This window comes from Sinohyriopsis cumingii, chromosome 5 (assembly GCF_028554795.1).
Source record: "Sinohyriopsis cumingii isolate HCF-2022 chromosome 5, ASM2855479v2, whole genome shotgun sequence".
In the NCBI taxonomy this organism is placed as follows: Eukaryota; Metazoa; Mollusca; class Bivalvia; order Unionida; family Unionidae; genus Sinohyriopsis; species Sinohyriopsis cumingii.
This window is the reverse complement of record NC_142965.1, coordinates 46,662,853-46,690,837: the sequence shown is the minus strand read 5'-3', so window position 1 is coordinate 46,690,837 and position 27,985 is coordinate 46,662,853. Positions and strand designations below refer to the sequence as shown.

General features: G+C 36.3%; 1 protein-coding gene across 1 annotated transcript; it reads right to left on the bottom strand.

The window, feature by feature from the left end:
* LOC149799082 (uncharacterized) lies at positions 1-27,985 on the bottom strand. Its single transcript, XM_089958069.1, has 5 exons — positions 27,824-27,985; positions 16,458-16,535; positions 15,731-15,876; positions 6,147-6,224; positions 1-3,596 (listed from the first exon to the last, which is right to left on the bottom strand). The coding sequence occupies exons 2-5, from the start codon at positions 16,480-16,482 to the stop codon at positions 3,291-3,293; spliced, it is 555 nt and encodes a 184-aa protein (XP_089814195.1). The 5' UTR covers positions 16,483-16,535; positions 27,824-27,985; the 3' UTR covers positions 1-3,290.

Here is a 27,985-nt window from a genome sequence, read left to right as displayed (position 1 = left end):
TCAGATATGAAATGTTTTAATCTACTAAAAGAATTGCAAAGTGAGTATTTTGCAGTGATATCGAAAATGTGAATGAAAATATCAGAACAATGATTTGTCACAAGCAAATATATCATGTACAGATATGAGTCTTCAAAACTTGCATGCAAAAAATATATATGTAAAATTATAGTTTTAAAAAAATAACGTGCATGTAAAACAAATATATCAATGTACAAATATGATTTTTTTTAAACAATGCGCATGTAAAACAAATGTATCAATATAAATAGAAATAGAAGATTTCATTTAGAAAGTAGATGTGTATTAATTAGAAAAAATGTGTATTAATTAGAAAGTATATGTGTATTAATTAGAAAGTATATGTGTATTAATCAGCTGAGGTAAATACGTATTTTGATGATTAGCCGTATATCTGTCAGGGTTAATTCGCCTCTTTGTACCAATCAATTAATAAATCTCTTGCTTTGCCTGTCGAATACGGATTATTTTTTAAATCACATACAATGTTTCAATTTTAGATATTATTATTTCATTATTATTATTATTAAATCTTCACACCTCTGTGTGTTATTTTTTCTTTTCTCTTAAAAACCCACAAGGCAGGGAGAAGAAACGTATTCGATTGTATATAAATATTGATTGGTTGGGGACCGAACGGGAACGAAACAACTGACTACAGTTGCTTTCATTTTAGAACTTTTGAATTTAGTTATAAAATGAAAGAAAAACTGTAACACCTAATACCAACTTAATTCTAGATAAAATTCTAAAAAATTTACTTCATGCTACCTTTTACCTAAAAGCATTACATTCATTCCTGAAAGGAGATTACAGCTCCCTCTATGCCACGTAGTGAGCTATTTTATATTCCATCATCTCTGTAGACATTGGTCAAAACGAAGAGAACATTAAAGCATTACAATTCGTGTTTGAGAAAACATACAAGTGAATGAACAAAACTAAAATAACATAAACAACAACACGTGCGTAATATCATTTTAGGAATTCAATATTACACCTCAAACAAGTAGGTGTTTACAGTATACCTAAACGGTGTTCTAAGATTATTGCCTTCATAACGATTCATCCTGTTTCGAATGAAAATGAGATATAGATTAAGACTACCGCATGGTCTTTAAGTGCAATATTGGTTTGTTTGTCTGTAACCTTCCCTTCTATCCAAATCTGTTTATAGAATAAAATGGCATTTGAATTATAGAAATTGTATGATGCAGCTCTTTTCAGCCATAATATATCGAACGACTTGTCCCTGTCAGAATTTTTGTTTACTTTGTCATAATCTTTCATCCATAATATATGGAACGACTTGTCCCTGTCAGCATTTTTATTTACTTTGTCATAATCTTTCAGCCATAATATATGGAATGACTTGTCCCTGCCAACGTTTTAGTTTATTTGGTCCTAATTAACTAACAGGATGAGAACATTTCAGGAAATATACTCGGTGCCTAAGATTCTGTTAACACAATTTCTCTAAATTTTATTTTTTTAAAATTGCCAAACGTTCCTTAGAGAAATGAATGTAGGAAGGGTGTATTAATTCGGAAGAAAAACAAATGGAGAAAAATGTTTATTATTTCTAGGAAAAACTCTTTTCCTTAAAAAGATGAAATGAAAACGTCAATAATTTTGTTGTTGCGACATCTTTAACACACGTGTCTCTGATTGTAACACTCACTCATTAGTCGTACGAAAATGAATGCTATATTCGTAAACAGGAATGGTACATTTAATTAAAAATTAGCATACAAAGCACATTCAGTTCAATGTAGATCGTTGTTTTCTGGTGCTAGTTCACTAAATATGTTTTCAGCGTGCAATTTAACAATTTGCTTGAAGGTATCGCCAGTGAATTCCTTGTGAATATAAACGGTGTTTAACTGGCACTATAAACATTTAGGTAATAACGCTGACGTTACGTCAATAGAAAACAATATCGAAATTTATACAACAACCCATACATATCCTTACAGGCACACATACCAGGATGCTTGAAGATAAAAAATTTAACAGGAGAGCTTTATGTTTTCTTATAGTAAGATGGTTGACTCTAAGTCATAAAGTGTGTCGTCAAATGATGTTAAATTAAACGATGCAATGAAAAATAATGCTTTACATTTAATTAAACATGTCCTTTGTAGTGTTCTGAAACTAATCGTACCTAACCCAATTAAATGTTTGATTTGACTCTAAACTATGATGCCGTGAAAAATACATTCTGTCTGACACTTGTATATGCAACAAATGCAAACTACAGTTTTTAAAATGTTTGTCCACTCTTTCATCTCATACAATATTTTCAGTTATTTATTTTTTTGTATATGTATTATTTGTTTTTGTTTTGCTTTATTTTTAAAAAATTATTATTTTTTTTTTTTGGGGGGGGAGGCGGAGAACGAGGCTTTAATTACCTCATGAAATTCATTGGGTGGTTGAATGGTAAGGATTTTTGACTTTATCGAAATATAAGTGTTTCATTCCTAAATTTTGAGAAAATTACATTAGTACATCCTATGTTTCAAGTTGTAAAAGATCGATAGTTCGTTCAGTTATACCCGCCATATGTTAAAGTCTGTCAGCTTATATAACTTGTAGTATTTTCCACCTAAACTTTGGAAGTCAAAGATTGCATACAGCTTAATAATTGGAACATTCAATAAGTATGTGTGACATATATTTAGATCGGGTAAGATCGCATAAGGCAACGCAAGAAACTAAATGTTATTCGTTTATAACTCTAGATCAGAACTACTTATGTATCCATGCGCACTTCTAGTGTGCTTTGACAAGATTTGTAACTTGCCAATAATGTTAAAAATTGAGTTATCGTGTTTGTTTTGCTGCTATTGGTTATTCAGCTGATAACTATTTGTAATAATAAGAATTTATTTTCATTTATGATACTTTAAGTCACAAAGCTTGAAAACTGATTAGACAGTATGCATGAAAGACCTTCACTTCACTATGGCCATCCATAACGAACCTAATCAATCTTGTAAAATATTAAATCAAATTCTTAATTTACATTTCCTTCTTTGAAACACCTTGTAATGTCTCAACTAGTTTTTCTTGCATCTTCTAATGTCTCAACAGCTTTTCTTGGATCGTGTACTATATTTTTTTATGATGTAACTTTAGAAAAAAGAAACTTTAATCAAATGGATTAACTATTTAATCCCTCTCCCAAAAATTTATTTTCATGAATTGCGGCTGATAGCACATAGATTTAATCCATTGCCAATGAAATATTATCATTAGCACTTACTCTATATTGCGTGAATATAATCGGCTTGAGACAGTCGTATGACATTAGTGTTGGTATACGTGTCAGGTGACTCCACGGTCGACGGGATGCTACCAAGTACATCGTTGTCTTCGCATTTGGCACGTCTTGCACTGAGAACAATTTTTCGGGCTGATTTCCAGATTCCGTATGTCGCAAATATCGCCGAGCTGAGACTCAGGAAGCCGGTAATAATGGCAAATATTCCGGCAAGAAGTAATGAGAATATGATGCAAAATGCTAAAAATGCAAGGAACCACAGCGTGCTGAGGAAAGGGTTAAAGTGAACCTATAATAAGATAAAATACACAAGAGAAATAGGGTAATAAGCAAATCATTACATCAACCGCATCTTAATGTACACGACAACTTTACATCTCTACCTCCATTCAAATGTTTAAATTAAATTTCAATTTCGTTTCTTACACGCATGCACTTACTCATAGAGTTATATTACGTGATTATCAAATATTACACGTAACTTTAAACAGAAACTCAGATTAGGCGATGAACCGTATTTATGTTTTAGTAATGTTATATATGAGAATGTTTACGTAGGATTGTGCATTCTAAGTAGCATTCTAAGTAGCATTACTAATCTTGAAAGTTATGCATTTATCTTGTGAGGATTCATTCAAGATAATCATTCGTTTTGATTACAGTGCTCTTAATATTCAGATTATTTGAAATAATAGCTGTAATCAAGTACTGTGAATTCACTTCAATTCATTTGCTTGTTTAATAGCTGTTACTGAATTACTGTAAATTCATTAAAAATACATTTGGATTTATAGCTTTTATGGAATTACTATGAATTCTTTTAAAGACAATTTGGGATTATATCATAGTGATTCTTCTGTACTGTTGATACATCAGTACATTAGAGTACATCTTTCGGAATACCACTGATACCCAAACAGATTACTGCATACTTCTGAAACTGACACAACAATTAGGAATCTTTATGATTTCATTCACCATACTGACAATACTTTTACTTTTTTACTTTTTATTTTAGGGAAGAAAATTATATTTTCTATTATACTAAACTTGCTGGCATTCACTTTCTTGGAACTTGTTATCTATCTATCTATCTATCTCGTTACTCCGTTTTGACATAGTTATGTAGGGACAGTTTATCAGAATTCCCAAAGTTATTAATCCCGTCTGATGGAAAAGCATTTGAAACTTGGAGCTTTCGAAATGCACCTCAATTAATGCTATCATTTGATTCACATTGAATAAATACCTTCCTTTATACAGTATTCATAATAATATTTACATAAGTGTAATCCTAAACCAATACCGAACTTAACCTTAAAAAGTTTAATGCGCTTCTTAGTAATTGTTTATATTGATACCGAATTGCCCATTGCACTGTAAGCAGACAAATTCAAGTAAAAAGTCAGACTCGGCACACAATTTCAATGCTATTATGTGGGAGATGAGTGGTGGTTGTTTATCTTACAATGTGTACCATTCTTCATTTCAAATTGTTCGATTATTATGCATAACGTTTTGGAATGAGATCAGGTTTTGTAGGTAATAAAACAAAACAAAATAATATTCATTTTTCGCGGTACCTTACATTTAGCTACATCAACTGTTCCTTGGGCTCTTTGTTGGTTTTTTGTGTTTCTACTTTGATGTTGCTTAAAACATAACAGTGAATACTAGTGCACTGAGCCAAACGGAGATATTATTATGTAGACCTAAATTATTATTTATATTGCTAAGTGCATGGTCCCCGTTGAGTCATTGAATTTTTAAAAAAAATGATTACATTAGCAAAAGCATTATGTCTGGTCCTCTTCAAGAAGTATATAATATCTGTGAAGCGGAAAAACTAGAAATGAAAGGATTTCAATTACAAATAATCAGTTAATCTCATACAAAAGAGAATGTATCGTCATCATTTCTATCAATGACAACGACATATATTAATCCTAATATCTCGAGCACCTTGTGTTAGAGCTAACATTGTAGTCTAAGTTGAACGGTGATATCAATAACAGCAGAAGCTTGCATGAAAGCCACACGCTTGATGTTGTTCAAGAGAAAATACACATGAGAGAATGTGGCGGGAATCGGAATCGGTTTGATTGAAAATGCGTATGTTCATTATGATAGATCTAAAGTTGATTTTAATCCTGTAAAATGTAATTGATCTTTTTTTCTTCTTCTCTCTTTAGGTTTGCATTAGAGAATAATATCTCGGTTTTTATATTGTGCTCGTGTGTCAAAGTTTAAAAATCGTTTTGTTTGTGGAAAATTCGCATATCTGAAACCAAATGTTTCTTAAAGGTTAATGAATAATTTACATGGAAGTAAAGAAAAATATACATCAGGTCCAGAAAGTATAATAGCGCCAACTTCGATGTCAGACCGAGCAATATCAGCGTTTAACCCACCCGCCAAACACTCACTGAGACTCAGGTCAGTCAATTCTTGATCAAGGAGCAAGATACGTCAAAAATGGAGAGGATATATAAAATATTGGACGCTGCTCCCATGGCTCTAGAAAAAGTGGCATGAAAACATACATAGATAAAAAGCAAAAAGAAATTGTCCATCAAGCTGGAATGAGTGATTCTTTTTCAAAGATGAAATAAGAATTAAACAGAACATGGTTTAAGGCGTTGATTAAATCAAACATCAGATAAAATGACCTGGAAACAGTGAACCAGAAGTAGTTAGCAGAATTTATCGATGTGGTAAATAGTTCAGATCATCATCACGTGACCGTTTACATCCAATCAGCCTGTAGAAAACGCGATCAATTCATACAAGTTGAAATTGTTGATATTATCTAAGTTTTTCAGAACATCTGACAACTTACTAGAATAAGGCGCAGGTCCTTGTAATTGCATTTCGATGAAATCCAGAAGATGATGAACAAAAGTGTAGGGAAGATGGCCTGAAATATAAAAATGATAAACATGAAGATTGCTAGGATTTCGCATTGATATTATGAACTGCATCTCAGCTTCTGATTTAATTTTGAAACAGTCCTGACCGATACATACAATAGCTTATACATACATACATACATACACGCACGCACGCACGCACGCACGCACGCACACACACACACACACACACACACACATACATACATACATACATACATACATACATATACATACGGTAGCATGAAACTGCTGGGTTTACCACTTTTTGTTACCGTTTGAGTCCAATGACATCCTTTCTCGCCCTTCCCCTATAACAGAGCCAGAGCAATCGATAGATGTTTAGCTATTTCAGTTTTGTCCGCGGGGGTGCAAACAGACACGATACGTGAATGAGCCAGTCACGAGGATACATTCTCATATGGATATCAGTGACCCCAAAAGGTTTCCAAGAGAGGTCCAAACTCCATCCCTTCATACTATGTGTAATAAAACATACTTACACTGTTGTTATTGTAGAGACGAAATCCCACGGAGAGTACATAATCAGACAAGCCTATGGTAGCAGTCAATACAAGCTGCTATGCAAATGAATGATTGTGCTGATTAGCAGCTAATAAGGTTTCGATCAATACTTGGGCTTGGGTTTTCCATTTGACTTTATCGCTTGTAAATCTGCGCTGTTTCTTATTTTTTCGTAACTATCTGTGATTTTCTATTTCTAGCACTCATTATTTTTTCCTCGATTGCTTCCGAGGACAATATACTGATCGTATTGATACTGTCCTGTGCAGCCGCAAGCAATTATTAATAGACTCTTATTCGAGAATGACGAAGCATGGAAATTAATTTGCTAGCACCGGCAATACTATCAGTATAACTCCCTATAATAATACCGATTGGTGCACCTACAATGGCTGTTGTGTTCGTCACACCAAGACTAGAAGTTGCTGCCGCAGCAAGATTGCAATAGTATCTTCGAACAAACAAGCGCGTTTGTATTTTACGGTTCTTTTGGTAATTGCTTGTTGCAGGTGTTGTTCCGCTTCGATTATTTTTTCACGTCGGTGTGGAGCTTGGTAGGGATGGGGTGGGGCGCTCCCAATATATTATTTAAATTATTATGGAAGTCCCACCCAGGCTCGATGTTGTAGGAAGTGAAATTAGTGATATAGAGAGGTAAAGCTCCGAGCCACCAGTCAGCACTACCGACAGTTAAATTATTGAGAACACAAAGGCGAAATTCAAAAGAATAACAATTTAATACAATTCGATATTCATATGATAATAATTCCCAATCACTCTTCTCCTTCTCGACCGAGTGATAGCCTATTGCATCCTATGATTTGTGTGAGATCACCTTTCCACCTGTCCTTGTTTTCTACTCATCTGTATCTCTCCTATCCCGCCAATTCCTTCTCTCCGTCCGACTTCCCTCCTAACTCTTTCTCCTTGACTGCCCCTTTTCTAATTTCTCCTCCTCGAGTCCTCCTTGACTCTGCTCAGAATAGACTTCGATTCACAATCGACTTCTCCACTAGTCTCTATTCCGTCTCTCCCCTACAAGCTTCCTGTGAAATCACAAGGACGTTAGCATATTTCCTTAGCCATCTCGTCTCACACTAAACCAACACTCAATCATCATATAAAGGCTATTACATTGCTCGGTCACGCATTCATGAACATCGAAATACCCATACGCTCCTGTTTGGTAAATAACGTTTTAATAAAAGCACTGTATCAACTTCTTATCATATAGACATCAATAATTGCGTCAAAATCCTAAATTCTAAAGTTACAATTCAATTCAACAGTTGCAAAATCTCGAGTATCACATGAATAAATGCACTAGTTTACTACGAAATAACCAAATAGCGAATGACAATATTAATTCTAACTACGAGCTCGCGATCTACATAATTCTTTACATAATCATAGCTCATTTCTCAAATACGCATATAAATTAAACACTATAAAGGTAATTTATACGTACTAACGATTTTAGAAATGAAGTAAACATACTGCACATAATTATAATTACAATATCGTTATATTCTGCAACAATCGAGCAAATAACTCACTGACCTTCACGAAACTTTGTCTTTCCTTAGAATTTCCTAAGTTTTCCCGCCAAATCACGAGTGCCTTCTCGGAGTTATTGCTACAACGCCTCAGCACAACGTTTCACAATGACTGGGGGTTTCTAGTCTACCGTAGTCAGTTAAATTCGGGTTGAAATGCTGACCACACCCTCTCTCAATTCCGATTGGATATCGATTCTACTCTGTTCTATTCAACTTAGCAGACAATTCTGTGGCCGTCTATCAACGTGGTGATGTTTACGACGCCAATAAGGGTCCTTTGTTCTTAAACAATGCTGTCAACGTCCACATGTGATTTTTGACAAGCTGGTCTCTCGTGACAATTCCGAACAGGACCACTATAGCCGCGGGGTCTAACATATATACATAGCTTCTAACCAAATCCTTTGTTCTTGACTTACCGAATCGCCGCCAGGCAACGTGACAGTCGGTAAGAATGAAAGTCCGTCATTGTTCTTCTATTAATAACACAATCGCGCAATTTAATTGCACGACATGCAAACCTTGTCTGGTTTTATCATTGCGCGCAGGCGCGGCATACATACGCCCTTTTTACAAACTAACTTTTCTACTGATACAACTATTATATAATTATAGAAAATATCCGCCTCTGCGATAGTGCGATCTAATTGTTTTTCACCTTTTTCACCTGCAAACACACTGATTACGAAAGCACCTTTTACATCTAACGATGGTGTATGTCCAATAACTGTTACCGCAACAAGTGAGTTCTTGTTGAATTTCAGTCGACCAGGTTTGTCTTTCACTGCTACCAGAGTCAATGGTGGCGTAACATAATTAACATGGAATGCATCTGAGGTTGATACATCGGTTAATACCACATCATCATTTTAGAAACAATCCTGGATATGTTTAGCATATGTTGCTGCAGTTGGCCTTGAGTTGGTTGTGGTACATCAGGGTGATTCTAGCGACCAACTTCTATCTGACCTTTGACGAGATTTTATGACAGTTCATACGAGGATCTGGTAACACCATTTTCAAGCAGATATTCATCTATAAGTGGAACGAAATTGTTATCGATGTTAATATCCACTGCCAGTTGATCGATCACCCGGTTTGTAGTAAATTCTGCATATTCATCACCACGTTCAGATTCCATTATTTATATAATAATGATAAAATCTAATCTTAAACACAAACGCCAAAAGACGTTTAGATGACTTTTTGGATGAACGTGTTATGCTGGTAACTGAATTTGATCTCCAGTAACTAATAATTTTGCAAATGAATTTGGGTGAAAATACTTGACGATTTCTGATGTTGATGAATAAGAGTTACAATTTGACCGATTATTTATTAATAAGTGCGCATTGCACCACCCACCTCAGGTGTGAGGCTTAGGTCTATCAAAGGCATACATACCAGGAGCAAAACATAGTCGGCCATAAGCAAATATTTCCTTCTTTGACTAATATTCCCATATTTGCGACCAAAGCCTTACTACGTGTTGTGGTGCGAATTCATGTGCAATGTCTTCTTACACGTACTGTATTATTTCAAAATTAGCTGTGTCAGCAATCTTTGATAAACGTGATTCCTCCGTCTTCAGTGAGGTCATTCAGATTTTTTAAAACATAAATTATATCTTTAACTTGAGAATAATATCTTGAACGTCTGCGTTTGACGCTTTCAGTTTGCCATTTTGGTCTTCATAAATCACAAGCTCACTTTGATCGACTCCAACAACAGCGCGAGTATTAGACTCAGACAAGTCCGCTTTAGTGGCAAATCGGCTTATGTCCACATCAGCTGGTGTCGCCGAGCAGAATAACGTCTGTAAGTGTTGATATACTTTGTTGTGTAATATCAAACATACATTAATGTGAAATCAGAAATTGTTTGCGATGTTGGTGACAGTTCCAGTGTACACAACGCTTCAGTGACAAGATGACCACATATGGGACCATTCAACTGAATTTGTAATGGAAATTTGAATAAAAAGGTTTTTATCCACCAGTGCCACGGAAAAATAATTAACAATTTCAACTGGTGGTGCATGTCCATACGAGTCAAAATAGAAACTATGTTGAGATGTTACCACGTATGCGACTCAGTGAGTGCCTGGGCCGGTTGATGAATCCAGACTGACGATGCCAAATTTACACGTTCGTGGCACCATCATTATAAGTACATCTCGCATAAAAACCATCGTAAAACAATACTCAGCAAAAGTTGTGTTTTCCCAGATCCACCAGGATCAAAGATTAGCGCACGAAAGAGTTTGTAAAAACGGTTCGTTCACCATGTTTTAATGGTTTAGGTACTGATTGTGCGGATATATCGATGACGGTAAGTCTTTGCTCTCACCTAGACCATCAGGGAATTATTTTGCGTGATGCCATTTAATGATTGCCCCTCTGCTGTATTATACAATTATTTATTCATATTCTGTGCAATGTCGCGCGAAAACAAGTACCAGAAATCCAAAAACTCGAGTTCAAACACGTAATGGGCGATCTGTGATTACTGGAAATTGTACTTGATGTAGAGCCAAAAAGTTTATAGTTTTTAAAAACTTTGGCGGGTGTGATATCACGGCTGCATTGACAAACTTACCAGGGACGCCATGGAGTAAATATCAGGGTGCAAAACACCTTCATGATACAATTATTGTCGTCCTGGTACGCGGCTTGATCTACGACTCGATTTTAATGACTAACCAAGGCCTGGTGAAGCACCTGTAAGTCGTGCTGTTGCTGCGCGGTTGCGTATTAAGCATCCAGTGATATCTGTGAACGTCAACGTCCCGATATGGGTCTGATCCATGACATCAACGCGATTATGGCAACACTGGAAGAATGAATCGCACGATGTTTTGTTAAAGGGGATATGAAAGCCAAGATTGCACCTGGTGGCACTCATTACAAGCATTATTCTGCTAATATAAAGAAAAGAAACAAATAATGTACACAAAAGACGGACATTGACCAAAATATACTACAGTCCGCGTGGATACTGGAGAGAGGAAGAGACGTGGAACAGTTGCCCAGTGCAGATGGGGGTCACTCATGTGATTACTCTAACATGGTTGGTCAAACAAGCACCGTTGCAAATTTATTTACTAAGAAAGATTTCACGGGGTTGGTTCGATGCCGAAACATCAAATGAGGTTAAAAAGACTAATTTACATGATTGTGTAACAACGCCGATTAAGTACCAAGAAATCCACGATCACCGTTGTGGATGTGGTTAGCAGATACAAAGAAGTGGAACCATTGACGTCAAAAGATTCTGCAAATATCGCAGATGCACTAGAGCGTATTTATGCACGATGACCACTCACATAGCCACGAGTGTTTCAAGCGGATCCTGGCACAGTATTTTTTCAGATATGCGGATGTGACGCTGTTCAAACATCATGTGCGAGTACGTGTCTGGCATGTCAGTGAACATCGTGATCAACCTATTGTGGAACGATTTAACCGCACTCTTAAGGAACGGTTATTCGGTCATCAGTAAGCACATGAATTGTTTATAAGGCAAGGAATGGTTAGCACTACTCTATTGATCATATCAGCAGTGAATAATAAAGTCACACGCAAGACTGATATAAAACCATCGAATGCGATTCGGCAAAATTAATTACTGTTACTCAGAAAATAATTTCTCAGCCAGCACCGTTTCAACCACTGGGGTATAGATTTGTTCGTTATCTTTATGCACCTGGAGAGTTAGAAGTCTGACAACAACGTCTCGCTACTTTCCCGGTATGGCCCGAGGTATTCGCGATCTTGAAACGGTATAATACTCCAAGAGAACCTACCCGTTACCGTTTGGGGCTGACACCGAGTAGAGCAATACCTCCTAGCCGAGAATTTGTGCGAGAGGAATTGCAAGTCGTTTCAGTAAATACGGAAATGTCACCAGGACTTGTGTCAACGCGTCATTAACCAGTATCAATTGTAAGTTAGCTCGCAATAACATGATGATCAAACGCGAAACTAGGAATTCCACCGGGGAGTATCCATCGTTTGTTATCAAGTGGGGACAAACTCACTTTAGTACATCGGTATAGCCCCATGTGATGGTTCTTGGATCAGATTATATGTGCAGTGCGAATTCAGAACGGTCCCGGAGACATTCTAGTATAGTTCGTGTTTAAGATCTTTCTACACAATCACCTCTGGAACACCGTTGGCTTTGATGTTCGTGCCAGAGCTCTGCGGTCCATAATCAAATAAATTTTGTGTTGCAGTCCCACATACTCTTCAATCAGTTTACCCGGGCATTCATCTTTGAACTTGTTAACCACTCTTTCATTCGCAGCACTAAATAATAGATGTCCTTTCGGATGAACGCTGGTATCAAACTCATTCACCATGTCCTTGTTCACACCATCCGTCGGTGTGCAGCATCTTTACCCGATGCCAAAAAAGCGGTTTGATCTTATCGCACTAAAATTCGTACATACAAAGCTTCGACAAATCCAGCCAACTTGTACCAAAAATTGGTTTTGTCAGTTTAGGTTTTTAATTTTTGCTGTGAACGTCAGTAAGTCACCACCAAAGCTTTTTCTGGGCTCAAAGGCCGGATCAGCAACGAGTCTTCGAAAAATGTCTTGCTCATTATCATCACGAATAAGATCGACTCAGATTTGTTTGCACTGATTCTCTATGGTTTTTCCCAACATAGCATTGACCTTGAACTTGAAAAAGTTCTTTCTTTTCAATTTCATTGATTTCCTTTTTGCTTAGATCCGTATTCATCTAAATATACAGAGCCATCCAAGTTTGCTGGCGAACATCAAGCACTCAGTGAAATCTTGGTTACACTCATACCCAATTGCTAATAAAACTGCAGATTTCGCACGTGCACCTAATATCACATATTGATAAGGAGAGGAAAACCATAAACCCGGCAATGACAGCAGTTCTGTGCCTCATGTAAATGCTCGAAATATTCCAAGTCAATATCGAAAACGTATCCGTGGTCAGTGTTGATGTTTTTGATCATGCGTTTGTTTTTATAGATCAATGTGCGCAGGACCGATCCACTGAAATCCACCAACCGGAAGTGGCTGCATCTAGGTCCAACCTTAAAGGTAATTGCTATCTAGATAAAATGGTGTTACTGATGGGTTAGTGGGGTCATATCCGTTTACGTTTGGGATGTTGGCACGAGCGTATCTATAACTCGCCTTGGATATTGTAACACAAAGTGATCACTCGATGAACAGCAGATGGTGATCGATATCAGTGAGCAATTCCATCTCGATTTATTTTACAACAATGCTTCCAACCCAATGCACAGTTGCGAAATCACTGACGGCGCTGCTGCTTTTCGGTTCATGATTATGGCATGTCACTCTTAACTCGCATAACTAGATGTACCTATGGACAATGTATGCTTTAGCCCCAGCAAGACCAAACGTTTGTAGCACCACTGCGATTGTAGGAAATCATATTTGCTAATAGATCCCTTGTGATTGTTCTAGTTTTGCATGAACATTGCCGTTGCAGCATCGATAGCAAATGATAGACTTGTCTACTACCGCAACGATGTCAGTTTTTCTTGCACCTTGGGTATTCCGATACCATGTTCACGTGCAAATTATTTTAGTTACTGTACCGTTATTTTATTTGTCATCGTTGCTGCTGTTGCTGCCGCAATGGTAGCAGGTGGTGGTGGTAGCAGGTGGTGGTGGTAATTGTGGATTCAGTACAAATATTGATCTCAATTAAATTCAAGTACGGCAGCCTTTTTCTAACGAGTTGGTATGTATATTCCATGATGCCTTGCAAGTTGTTTTAGCTGAGATACCGTATACACACACACACACATATATATATATATATATATATATATATATATATATATATATATATATATATATATATATATATATACGGATGGGAGGCGGAAGCGTCTTTTTAATTGAAAACTTGTATCGATGGCAAATTTTATTTAGGTATTTTGTCAGGATCAGAAACTGCAATCGCTTCAGTCCTTGTTATTGATTACTTTTTTATGCTCTTGTCGTATTTGTTTGAGTTTAGGCAGCGACGAGTGTTTGTGATTTTGATTTGAATAAACTTCACGAACAGATCCACAAGGTTGACATAATTGATTACATGATTTGATCTCGATGCCACATTTCAGGCCATCACGTTATATCTACGTGTGTATTTTACAGTACTCATAATGACATATTCTGCCACAGAATTCGTATTTGTTTCGGGAATTGTTTGAGTCATATGCGTTCTATAATGAACCTGTATGATACATTCAAAAGAGGAAGCGATTTCAATTTATCGATTCCATTCTTAACATTCCATTCATTTGGCATATTTACGGCACTGTTTGAAATTTTAATCAATTCCTTCAGCATACCTTTGGAATCATGTTGCGCTCCCACTCAACATTTGTATATAAGCCACCGCATACACTTCTTCAAATCAAGCATATTCACAACTGGACTCACCTCAGCTATATATTTCTTTCTGCCAGTACAAACGTATCAGTGTGCATGACCATAATATAGAGACTATAACACACTGTGAAGAAAATCCACACACAGCAGAGCAGAGGCTGATATAAGCACATCCATTTGTCTGGGTCTGCTAGCAGTGTGCATTCATCGCTAATACAGGCTTGCCTGAGTAAGTACACTGTGTGGAATTTCGTTTCTACATTCACAACAGTGTAAGTATGTTTTATTACTCGTAGTAGTATGAAGGGTTGGAATTTTAATCATTTTTGGAAACCTTTTTGGGTCACTAGCGTCCGTACAAAACTCTACCCCCTTGTGAGTTTGTACACCCGCGAACAAAATTTAAATTGCTAGGCATGTTTTGGTTGCGTGAGGGCTAAATTTATAATTGGGGTAGAGGCTAGGACGGGTGTCAGTGTACCCAATAATACTTCTGATGGTAATTAACGATTCTTATGACGGTAATAAATGACATTTATAATGGCAATAACTAATACTTTTGACTTATATGTGTCTCGGGGTTGATGACTAAAGTAGTTACATATATTGTTGCTTTAGTCCCTATTGAATAACTTTGACTACTATAGTTGTGGTTTTAAGTTTGTCAGTAATATTATGATGTTGAAGACTGAAGTGCGTGTATAAGTAGTGGTGGTGGTGCTAGCAGTAGTAGTAGCATCAACAGTAGTAGTAGTATTTGATGTAGTGGCATTAGCATAATTGTCTCATTAGGAATATTAGTAGTAGTATTTGTAGTAATAGTGGTAACTGCAACAGTAGTAGTGTTATTGTTGTCGTCGTATTCATGATCTCTAAAATGTTTTTGCTGTGGTCCTACATGTGGAGGTAATTCTGCTGCTACTGGTGCTACTGCTAATACTATTGGTATTACTACCACTATAATAATAATCGTTAAATATGGCGATTCATTTGACTTACATTCACAGTAGTTTCTTACCAAAATGAGAAATGGCAATGGCATTTTAAAAAATGGTTGGCATGCTGCTCCATAAATGATGATGGCAACCACTGTACTAACCACCTGAAGTATGTGATGTACCACTATCGCATTCTGTACTCTGGGACTCACTTCCATTTCGGCTTCTATTAAACAAATGCATGTATTTAAAGACAAGAAGGAAAACTATTAAATAGTTTTAGAACCTTTTAGTCTTATTTTAATATTAGTCATCCTCCTCATCATCGTAGTCGTCATCGTCATGATGGGAATCACTTAGGAAATTATCTACAGGCACTTCCCACACATTTTATGTTAAAAAAGCGACTCGAATGATACAATCCAGAGATGAAAAGATATCTTTTATCAAAAGTTTAACAAAGCTAGCGCATAGCAGATATGATAACTCAGAATCACAATGGAAACATATTGCATAAAAGATCAAGGGTGAATGCAATACTGTTATAGTGTCTTTATTAAACCCAGCAAGATTCTTTTGATACTATGCATTCATCTATACAATTTGATTATCAGAAAAAGGTGGTCACATTTTTCTCTTCCTCTTTTGTGTTCTTTTTACTTCTTCTTGATTTGTTTTTATTCTTTGCATGGATTAAATGAAACCATGATAAAGACAAAATACTTAATACTAAATTCTTACAAGAAAGTATAGCAACTATGAGAATTAGTTACAATAGCAACCGGTTGCATAAATAATAATACTTACGAAGAAGGTCAGTCTGGGCATTCATGCTGGTATATGTTTAAACAGAATTTCTCGAATGAATAAATTAGACTCTAAGATCTGTAAAGACACAGAAATATGTATATAACTTTCAAATATTAACTAAAGCTATTTTAAAAGTTTCTAACATAGCGGAAAGAGATAAAATCTAATCGCTAATGGATACCCCTGCGTCAAATGTTTATGAAAGGTACGAAGAGCAGTGAGTCTCCAGATGACGTATGAGATAAATGACCTATGAAATTAACGGCAGTTTCTGAAAGATACAAAGAAGAAATGTTGATTCGTCTATGTCGACGTATAAGACTTGTGAAATTAGATGCATGTCTTCATCCCATTTTAATATTTAAAAGCCATTTTATTAACATTCCTCGACTCAGGTATAAATATTTCAGATTAGATGACTCCTTTTGCATCGATGATAATATTAACCAAAGTAATATACAATATTTAGTCTTAATTTATTTTCATATAACTAAAACCCTCTTTCTTTTTCAACTTTTCAAAATGGCAGCTAAGCACTCAATTTAATTCTTTTTATTTTTGCGTCATATTACGTGCTTTTGATTAGGTTTATCGCGTTTAGGCCAGATATTTGATGAAAAAGACAAACTGATGAGACGAATTAAGACTGTCTACTATTTAAATCAGTTAGAATCTTAAACGATTGTTTACTGTTGAAGCTTTTACTGGACGAAACAAGTGTTATCATGATACATTACCTGTGCAAATAATTTATTCCACGTTATTTTCAAAATACTGTGATTCGTACCATGTTATAGCACCATTGTATTAGGGTACAGCAATCCAATTCTAATTTTCTAGGGCTGTGGCATCCTTTTATGTTTTATATTTCCAGCTCTCAAATAGCTACAAATTTTCTGACTCAAAGCAAAATGGTACAATATTATATCCATTATATTAGTTGAACGAAACTAATTTAATTGACTTGAGATAAAGGGAAATAAAGTGTCTCTGCTGGTCAGTAAATGTAACTTACAGTAGACGAATTTTACTGCGTGCATGCTGACTGTTGCATACGTTGTTATTTTAACGCTACGTAAAGGATAATAATAATAATAATAATAATAATAAACTATCTTTAACGAGGATAACACATTTAGTCATGGCTAACTCATCTGCCATGTTGTCCTCAGTTTTTGTAATCGGCTATGTTAATTTTTTTATTTAACACACAAAAAAACATGCACATAACCAGGTATCGTCGCACACACACACACACACACACACACACACACACACACATATATATATATATATATATATATATATATATATATATATATATATATATATATATATATATATATATATATATATATGATCTTAGTTTAATTATGTTAAAGATATAATCTGGAGAAAGACCGTTTAAAGACTTGTATGGCATGATTTCTTTAAAATAATTAACACGTTTTTGTATAGGTAGCCATTGCAGACATGAAAACAAAACATTTGTGGGAGTCATAACAGGAAGTTTCGGTATTATTCGGGCTGCCTTTTCTGGAGTCTATCAGTTCTGGACAGATTATAATTTGATGTGTTTCCTCATATGATACAGCCGTAAACTATCAGTGGTAGTACATAACCCGAAAAATAAATTTCAAGTGATTGTGGAGGTAGAAATTTCGAAAGTAATTTTAACAGAGTTATTCTTTTGACTACCATTGCACATAGGTGATCGATATGCGTATTCCAGCACGATCAATGTAGATACCAAGAAGTTTTTGATTTTTGACAATAGATACGTCTAAGCCATTTCGAGTTAGAAGTAAATCCATGTTAGTAGATAGACGCTGCCTTGTTCCAATTATCATACATTTCGTTTTAGAGATGTTAATATGCATTTTGTTTTGATCACACAAAATTGATATATTGTTGAGGTCTATTTGACGTTTATTTTTAATGGAGTCTAGAGATTTACCAGATAAATGCAATGTAGAATCGTCAGCGAAAAGATCTGTCTTAGCGTGCGCTTGATATAAGGCTAAGTCATTGATATATAGTAGAAAAAGAAGAGGCCCTAATATTGATCCTTGAGGAACACTACTTAAGATATAACTTGGTTCCGATATATATTTACCCATGCAAACAACCTGGTGTCTGTCTGTGAGATAGGACGTGAACCAGGCAACTGAGTCTGGAGAAAACTTGTAGGCTGAAAGTTGTTTAATGAGCACCGAATGGTCAACCAAATCGAATGCTTTTTTAAAATCAATGAAGATTGCCCCAGTAAGTTCGCCTGATTCTACTGCTAGTAGCCATTGGTCTATAAGTTTTGTCATTGCAGTCTGACATGAATGACTCTTTCGAAAACCTGATTGTGATCTATGGAGGAGTTGGTACTTGTCAAGATATCTGAAAATAGGCTTTCTGACATGTTTTTCAATAATGTTTGAAAGTACGGATATAACAGATATGGGTCGATAGTTGGATGGGTCATTCTTTTCATTTCCCTTCGGAATTGCGAATACTTTTGCTAACTTCAATGATTCCGGGAATTTGCAGGAAGTGATACTACAGTTAATTATTTCTTTCAACGACTCTGAGATTGATAAAGCCGACATTTTCAGAGTTTTGTGGTGAATTCCATCGAGACCAGCTGATTTGTTTGTGTCAAGTTTATTTTGAATATTTAAAGTGTCATTTATTGTTATTAAGAGAATGTTGAAATCAACATGATTGGGTGCCCTTTCATTCACAAATTTAGTAAGTTTGTCTAAATTAGGCTCTGTATTATTAGTCCTGTCAAGCGTTTGGGAGATATTAGTAAAAAAAATGGTTCAGCTGGTTTGCAATATCGAGCTCATTAGTGTAATCAGTACCATCAACTAAAATTTTACATGGAGCTAGAGGCGTAGGTTTCTTTGAAGTTAGATTTCGTGATTGCAGATGGATCTATTATCGGCGTTTGATGTGATGGCTTCTTTGAAAAAGGAGCGTTTGTGTTTTACAATGATTGCTTTGACTTTGTTCCGCCACAAACGATAGTTTGTAAAGTCTTTATATTTATGGTAGTAGTTTCGTTTGCGTTGTGCCTCTGCGATCTCATTAGTATACTATTCTGGTTGTTTTGATCGTTTACTTCTTTTAATGCCTATAGGGGCGTGTTTATTTAGGATAGTAAGAAAACAGTGATTCCAGATAGGCAAGTCATAATCTGGATTTATGTTAGGGAAATATATTGTGTTAATGTTTTGTGATAGTTCAGTGATAAATTTATTTTCAGCAAAGATTTTGAAACATCTGTATTGCATGTAGAAGTGTAAGTAGTTTTTCTTTGCGCTCTGTTGCTTACCAGTTGCACATATAGGATAGTGATCACTAATTGGGAAACATGGTACGTTTATCTCGTAGAGATTGGTTGGATGGGTAGTATAGATGTGGTCGATCAGAGTAGAAGTTCAGGCTGTTACTCTTGTTGGAGCATATATTACCTGTGTAAGGTCGTTTAGTTGTATCATATTTAGCCATTTAGTGTTATTATCAGAGAGGAGGTCAATATTAAAGTCTCCCATGATAATTACTTCATTGTTGGAAGATAAAGCAGCCTCTAACTCATGTTCAAATTCGTCAGTCCATGAGGAGAGGGAGTTTGGGAGTCGGTATGCTGAGCAGATATAGATTGATTTACTATTGAGGAAACTTAACTCGATCCATATTGATTCGATAGTAGAATTTTCGAAATCTGTTCTTCTCTTGTATGTTAAGTTATTTGAAACGTACATTACTCTCCCTCCTTCTATGCCTTGTGGTCAATCTCGTCTTTCCTCGGAAAAGTTGCTAATAGAGATAGCACTGTCAGGTACATTACAATCTAGAAACGTTTCGCATAGTCCAATTACTGCAAGGTTGGGTTCATTTTGTATCGTTAGTCTTGGTTCATTGATCTTTGGTAAGATGTGTCTTATATTGATATTGATAAGTTGCAAACCTTTCATTTTCAGACCAAAGTATGTACAGTTTACATTTTTCTCAGTCATTATAGGAATGAAGACAGCTTTATTAGTTATTCCCGAATCCGAGGGAGAGACCTCATAACCTTGGCATATACAATTAGAATTTGTACTTTGGACAGAGAGACAGTCGGAACAAATATCTCCAAAAACATGATACTTATTATTGATTGAGGTATATGTATCATAATCATTGTACCTGGATGGACATACCTAATGGTTATAATTATAGTTAGGTACGCCACGTGTGTCATATGCGTACTATTGTATGATCTTAATGTCACTTTTCCAAGGCCTTGTATAACGTTCGAGTCTGCCTCGATAACCATGCCATGTACTCTGTATATTATGTTGGCAAGTGTTGTTTTGAGTACAGGAGTAACACTATGTATATTGTTCAATAGGTTTACTGTAACCACATCTTTCAGGTGGATCAGGTCAGAGAGAAAGAAAGTAGATGGTAGCTGACCCGACGCTAGCAAAAACCTGTCATGGTTTGATACTTATGGCAGGTTGAAGGATCTTCTTGTTGTTGAGTTTAATTATAGTGGCGTGCGCACAATTGTGCATGTGCCACTTTTTCTGACTGCATCGCAGCCTGCTAATTGTTCCTGGGGAAGGGAATGGTGCCACCTCCCCCAGACTTTTATGGATTCAAGAAGCCCTGATAGTTTGGCCTCAATCTGTGGGTCCATAAAGGTCCTTTCAGTTGAATGGTTGGCTGTCATTAGTAGAAAGGAGAGCTCGGGAACGCTCCCGCTTGCTTTACATCGCTGGTTTCTTTGCATTTGCCTGGTGTTTCTTTTTTGTCGATTTTTTTTCTTCTTCAAAATGTTCTTAAAAAAAGGGGGGGGGGAGATGTTCTATGCTGTTTATAGAAGCTCTAAGTAGAAATCATGTATGAAGAGAGATTTTCAAGGTTATTATGGTATTACTAGTCGAGGTGTTTAAGATGTGCTTCCTACATTATGTTATTTATAAGATTTTAGATATTACCTCTTTAAGTTATTTATTTATTAATGTTTTTAGAGATTGAATGTTATTTATACTTTATTTAGCACGAGACCGGAGTCCTAGCCGATTACACGGTTCGTTTAGGACATCTAGGACATCCGATTTTGCGGTTTCCTTAGTTTTTGATAGGTGCATCGTAAATGAATTATTTATTAATATTTTTTATAAAATTGAATGATATGTTATGGGTTTTTATGTGGTGGCTTCTAAATTTATTTAGCTAGTTACTGGGTCTTTTGGTTTTGTGGGGATAGTAATTATATTTTGTTCCTAATTCCTGCTGAGTCTATGAATTTATTTATATTTTTATATGCTGATTGTTTATTTTTATTACAGTCCATAAGTAACTCTGGGTATGTGTGTGGTGATCCAATCTCGTTTTTGGTTTTTGATAAATATTTTCCGAGCGGGTTGATATTTTGGTCATATATTGAATACGTGGTGTAGATCTTCGGTGTTGTGGCAGTTAAAGCAGTTAATGGATGCTGGTTTGGGTCCTATGAACCTTCCAAAACTGCTTGCTAGTTTGGTTTTCCAGTTATTATCCAGTTTATGGTTTTCTGTTCTAAATAGGTACAATTGGGTAGCTGTATGTTCCTATCTACGGTTTTTTGGGTTTCATGGTGCTTTTTAATTTTTTGTGGAGGAGTTCCAAAAATCTTGCCATGTTTGTTCTATATATGTTTGTGCGAAGCTTAGTGCTTCTGTAGAGCTATAGTTAAGCTTGATAGAGTTTTGATCTCCTAGTTTGGTTTGTGCAACTTTGTCTACTGTTTCGTGGCCAGAGATTCCAATGTGCGACGGTATCCACATGAGCTCGACTAATTGATATGCTGTAGTGATATCGTCGATCAATTGGCATGCTCTGTCGAGGAATTGTTCCCTAGAGTGTGTATTGTGATTTTGGATCGATTTGATAACGCTTAGGGAATCGCTTATTATGACTGCTTTAGGTATTTGGTTGTCTTTGATCCATTGTAGTGATTCAAGTATTGCCCAAAATTCAGTGGTGTAAATGGAGCATTAGTCAGGTAATCTGGATCCCGTTTGTATATTGAATTCAGTAATGTCTAATGCTGCTGCTGTTCTTGGTGGGTTGTTTGTTTTTGATCCATCGGTATATATTTTAACATAGTCCGGGTATTTTTGGTTGATTTCGTTTACCTGTACAGGTTTTAGTAAGTTTTCCTGTCCTTCTTTATTGCCCAATTTGGTAGCTTCAGTGTTAATCCTTGGTGGTTTTTGTAACCATAATGATTTGTTCTGGTCTGTATTGTCTATTACCTGTTTTTTTTAGTAGAGGTATCTTTTGTCTTAGTTCAAGGATTACTTTGCCACTTGGTGCGGTGGGTTTGATTTTGGGTTTGAAGACAACTTCACACTTATTTATAGCTATTTTGGTGAGATGGTTGTCTGGGTGGGTATCTAATCGAATGTAGTATCGGAGGAACAGTTCTTGCCTACGTAATTTTAAGGGTAATTCTCCTCTTAGTGTTCGTAGTTCTTCTAATGATGTTGATGGGAGTGTTCCTGTGCATAATAATAAGGCTTTTCCTTGGATAGTGTCACGTTTTTGTAGTACAGGTTGCTTAGCCGAGTTATATGATTGGCAACCGTAGTCCAGTTTTGATCTAATTAGGGTTTTATATATCGTGAAGAGGGTTTCCTGGTTGGATCCCCAGTCAGTCCCTGTTCATGAGTAAACTGAGATCTTTGTTACAATTCTGGGTGAGTTGTTCAATGTGCTGTTTCCATGTGAGGTGCTTGTCAAAGAACATTCCTAGGACTTTTACTACTGTTACGTATTTGATTAATTGATTTTGTATATAGGAGTTTGGATAGACTGGGTTGTTATTTCGTTTGGGGTGAACATAATTGCCAGTTTTTTCATGAGATACTTTGAAACCCCATTTGTCCGCCCATCTCCCTATGTCGTCGAGGCTCTGCTTTTCTTTAACTACTGTTACTGGCAGGATTTCCATTCCTTCATATGCCACTATCATCTGCAAATTGTGATAAATTTATTTTTGTGGAGGCTGCATTAAGGGCAAGGTCGTTTACCATTAGGTTAAATAGTGGGGTACTTATTACCCTGCCTTGCGGTGTTCCATTTTCAAGTGAAAATTCTTCCGAATGGGTGTTGCCTATTCTTGTGGTAATTTTCCTGTCTGTAAGGAAATCGCCAATCCAGTTGAACAAGCGTCCAGTTATTCCAAATTGGTTTAAGTTGGCCATTAGTTCATTGGTCCATACTAGGTCGAACGCTTTTTCTAGGTCTAGAAAAACCGCTATGAGGTTGCGATCGGTTTTCCTATGTGCGTTAAAAGCGAGTTTGATGTCTGTTTCCAATCTGAGAAGTTGGTCAGTGGTGGACCGTTTGTTCGGAAAGCCACATTGATTTATGGAGAGTAGGTTATTGGTTTCTAGGTGGTGTTTTAACCTATTTGCGATTATTGTCTCCATAATTTTGCAAATATTGTTTGTAAGGGAGATGGGTCGGTACGAATTTATGTTGTTGGGATCTGTACCTAGCTTGGGAATTGGTATTACTATGGCCTGTTTCCACTTGGTGAGTAGTTGGCGTTTATCCCATATCCTATTAAAGAGTTTGATTATGGCTATTGTTATATTGATAGGTAGTTTTTTGTAGGTAATGTAAACTAACTGATCCTTACCATGGGATGTTCTTTTTTGGATCGTAGGGCTATCTCCCATTCATGTACTGTGATGTCGCTATTTAGGTGAGATTCTTTTATTTCTTGGTCTTGAAACATTTGAGGCTGGGTTTCCTACATTAGTTTTTTGTGTTTTTGAAAGTTTCTGGTGTGATTGTTGTTGCTACTCATGTTCGAAAAATGCTTTGCTAGGAGGTCTGCCTTATCTTTATTTGTTATGGCATTTTTAATTTTTGGGACTGAGGTAGTTGCTTTCCCTTTTATGGCTTTTATCTTGTCTCATATTTGTTTTGAGTTTGATTTTAGGCTCAGTTTAGAGCAAAAGGTTTGCCATAGATTAATTTTAGCAGTTTGTATAGTTTGTTTTAGTGCTTTTTCTTTATCTCTATATTGCTGGAAGTAGATAGAATTTTTGGTGCGTTTATATTTATGTAAGGCTCTTTTTTGTCTTTATGTGCTATTGTGCACTGTTTAGTCCATCATGGTACAGGGTATTTATTTTGGATATTAGTTGTCTTTGGGATGCATCGGTTAGCTGCGGCTATAACTGTGTCTGTTATGTTATCATAATACATGTCAATACTTGGTCTTTCTAAGTTATCTGGATTTACTCTAGCTAGTAATAATTGAATTGGTCCCAGTCGGCATGTTGGTACCTCCATTTAGGTGGGGTTTCGTTTGGAATGTGTTGAGTTTTTGTTTGAATATTGGTTGTGATGGGGAAATGGTCACTTCCTAACGTATCTTCTTGATCCACCCACCAATTTGTGATTTGACCCACTTTTGGGGTAGTGATGGTTAGGTCTATGGCTGAGAGAGTGCCATCCTCAGGGTTTAATCTAGTGTTCGACCCGTCATTTAATATGACCAAATTGTTCTCAGTTATCAATTTATCAACCATTTTCCCTCTTTGATCTTTCTTTATACCTCCCCATAATTCACCGTGTGCGTTGAAGTCGCCACAGGTAATTAGATTGTTGTTGTTGTTATTAGTGATTGCCTTTAGTGAGATTAGGTTGGTAGGGCAGAAGATACCCCCTGGCTCGTATGTATTTATTTCGATGCTATTATTGATGTTTATGTTAGGGGGTACTTCTATTATTTCATAGTAGTTTGGTGTATCTATAAACATAATTGCTAGTCCACCCCGTTTCTGCCCATGGGTCTGTTTTTAAAGATTCCCTGGATATAGCCTTGTAGTTTGCGCAGGCGTTCGTGTTCTTGTGTTATGAGGGTTTCCTGTAGGCAGATTACGTCTGGTTTTACGGCCGTATTATTCAGTTTGTTCTGCAGTTCTGATAGGTTTTTAAAGATTCCTCTGCAGTTCCATTGCCAGATGGTGATTTTATTATTTTTGTACTATTCATTTTTGACGTTGTCTTTATCTGTTAGTCTTGTGGTCCAATCAGCTAGTATGGTGAAAATAGTTTTGAGGGTTCTCATTATGCTATTGAGATCATGTATTAGAGTTCCTGTTGTTAGGGTCATTACTTCCTGTATCAATTCTGTGTTGGGGTGTGTGTTAGGTTTGGGGATATTTGGGGTGACAGTTTTGTTTGTATCTGGAGTGCTGCTGGGTAGTTTGGTAGTGTCTAATTCATTGGATTTGTTCCCATAGGTTGGTCGTTCCCTTGCTGTTATTATCCCAGATGGTCCAGGAGTTTGGCTTGAGTGTATAGTTTCTTTCCTAACGTTTTGATGTATTGTTTTTTGTGCTTGATTTCCTGTTGTTGATTTGTTTGCATGTTTCTAGAATTGGTTATTTCATTTGTGGTGAATTGTGGGAATCTGGTTATGGTTTTGTGGTCTAATTGTGGGGAGTTTAATGTAAGTAGGTTATTGTCAAATTCATTTGTTAGGTTTGGAATAGTAGTGCCTATATTTTCATTTGTTTGGTTTTTCCGTTTTAGTGAAGAGGATTGGCGATAGTATTGGCATTATCTTTATTTTGTTCCCTGGAGTGTAGTTTTGTATTTCTAGTAGTTTCTGTTGTGAGGTGGGGGTGTGTTAGTTATGTCTACTGGTTTGTGATTTGTTTGGTCTGTGTTTGTGATCAGAATTTGGGGTCTCAGTGTGATGTTGGTTTAATTGGAGTTTGCTATAGTTGGTACGACTTGCGTTAATCTTGCTTGTTTTACATGCTTTTTTGGTGATGTTTGGAGTTGTGATACATTCATTATTTTTACTGATTTATTGATAGGGTTGTTTGGTGGCTTGTGTATTTGCGTGTTTGGATTGAATACAGCCATTTGTTTGGACCCAGTTTGCATTCTTCTACTTAAATTGCATATAGCATTGAATGATGACTTATCTTTTGTTTTTATCCTAACGCCCAATCTGCTCCTCCGCTCCAAGTCTATCCTTTGTTCCTTTGTTTTCTGTTACGTGCTCCTATCGTTCCTTTGTTCGACAGTTCCTTTGTTCTGTGCAATTGCTTTGTTCACGGCTTGGCGGGTTGCTAATCGTTTCCTCTTCTTGGTATTATTTATTTGCTCTTGTTTTCCTGTTCCTTTATTCTATGTTAATTGGTGATGGTGGTGGCCGCAATCAGTAAACTTTTAAAATTATACACCAAGCCGGTTTTACACAATAAACAAATCAAGCAAATTGAGAGATGAAGGAGCTGCTAACATTTATGAGCATGTCATCATATTGCGTCATATCCACGTCACGTCTTGGAATAAGGCCAGATATAACGACATTGTCTACCTGGGCTAGCAACTGGTTGATGAGGGACATGTATTTGACTTAAAACTGGTTTATTTCCAGATCTCTATCGGCATCATTTTCACCTACTTGTACAATAATCGTATGGTAATTATTTAGGTCAAGTTTGTTCAGTTCTCTTTTGAGACTGTCAATGGTGGCACCAGGGTATGGCTTCACATGTACCTCACGTGAAAGTCCTCTGGTGTTGATACCTTTCAGGAGAGATGATCCTATTATCAGTGTCTTTGTTGGTTTTGGAAGAGAACGACTAGGTCGATTTTGATCTGTTTGAGGGTGTTCGTATCTATCATTAGCTCGTGATGGTTTATCAGTTCTTTGTTGACTCCTGTCGGTCTGGCTGTTGGCCGTTTCATTACCTGACATTGGGTATTTTTATTAGTTTTTATCAATTCGATTACATTTGTGTTTTGTTCAACAATAAAGCTGTCTTCTTATCTGTTTCAAGTTTGGCATAAAGTCTTTACTGTTTGATTTCTTCAAGTTGTAGTGAGGTTGATTTGTCGTACACAGCCATGCGTTTTGTGATGCTGGATATTTGGCCGTTTATGTTTGCAAAGTTTGATTCCATTCTGTTTGACAAAAGTTGTATTTTGGTTTAAAATGACCGTTGTATAAGCATGCATTTCATTTGCCGAAGCCTGAATCGTTCTAAGGTCTTTAGGCATTTTTCTACATAGAGTACATAGCCAGAATCACACTGGGTCTGTTCTGCTAATACCAACACAAGTATCATGATACCAAGACATGCAAATGTTACACCTTGTCATATTTTTAAATTTTGTTTTTGACTTGCCTATTGCTTTAGTCAGAGCTCCAAAAATAGATGACCTCGTTAAGATGACAATAGCCCACTGCTTCATCCGACTTTGATAAAACCAATATACATAAGAATTAATAAAGTGTCAAAACTTGAGTTTGAATTGATCCGATTATTCCAAGATGAAATAGCACTTACCTTTACATTAACTTTCGCAGCAAACTTATTCCATTCCGTTACGAAATACTATCGTAAATCTGGCTTTTGTTGACTTAACATCACTCACAGCTTCCACTGATGCCGACGTCCACGTGATCTTTTTAAAGATGATGATTAGTTACACTATAGCTGACAGCCTGT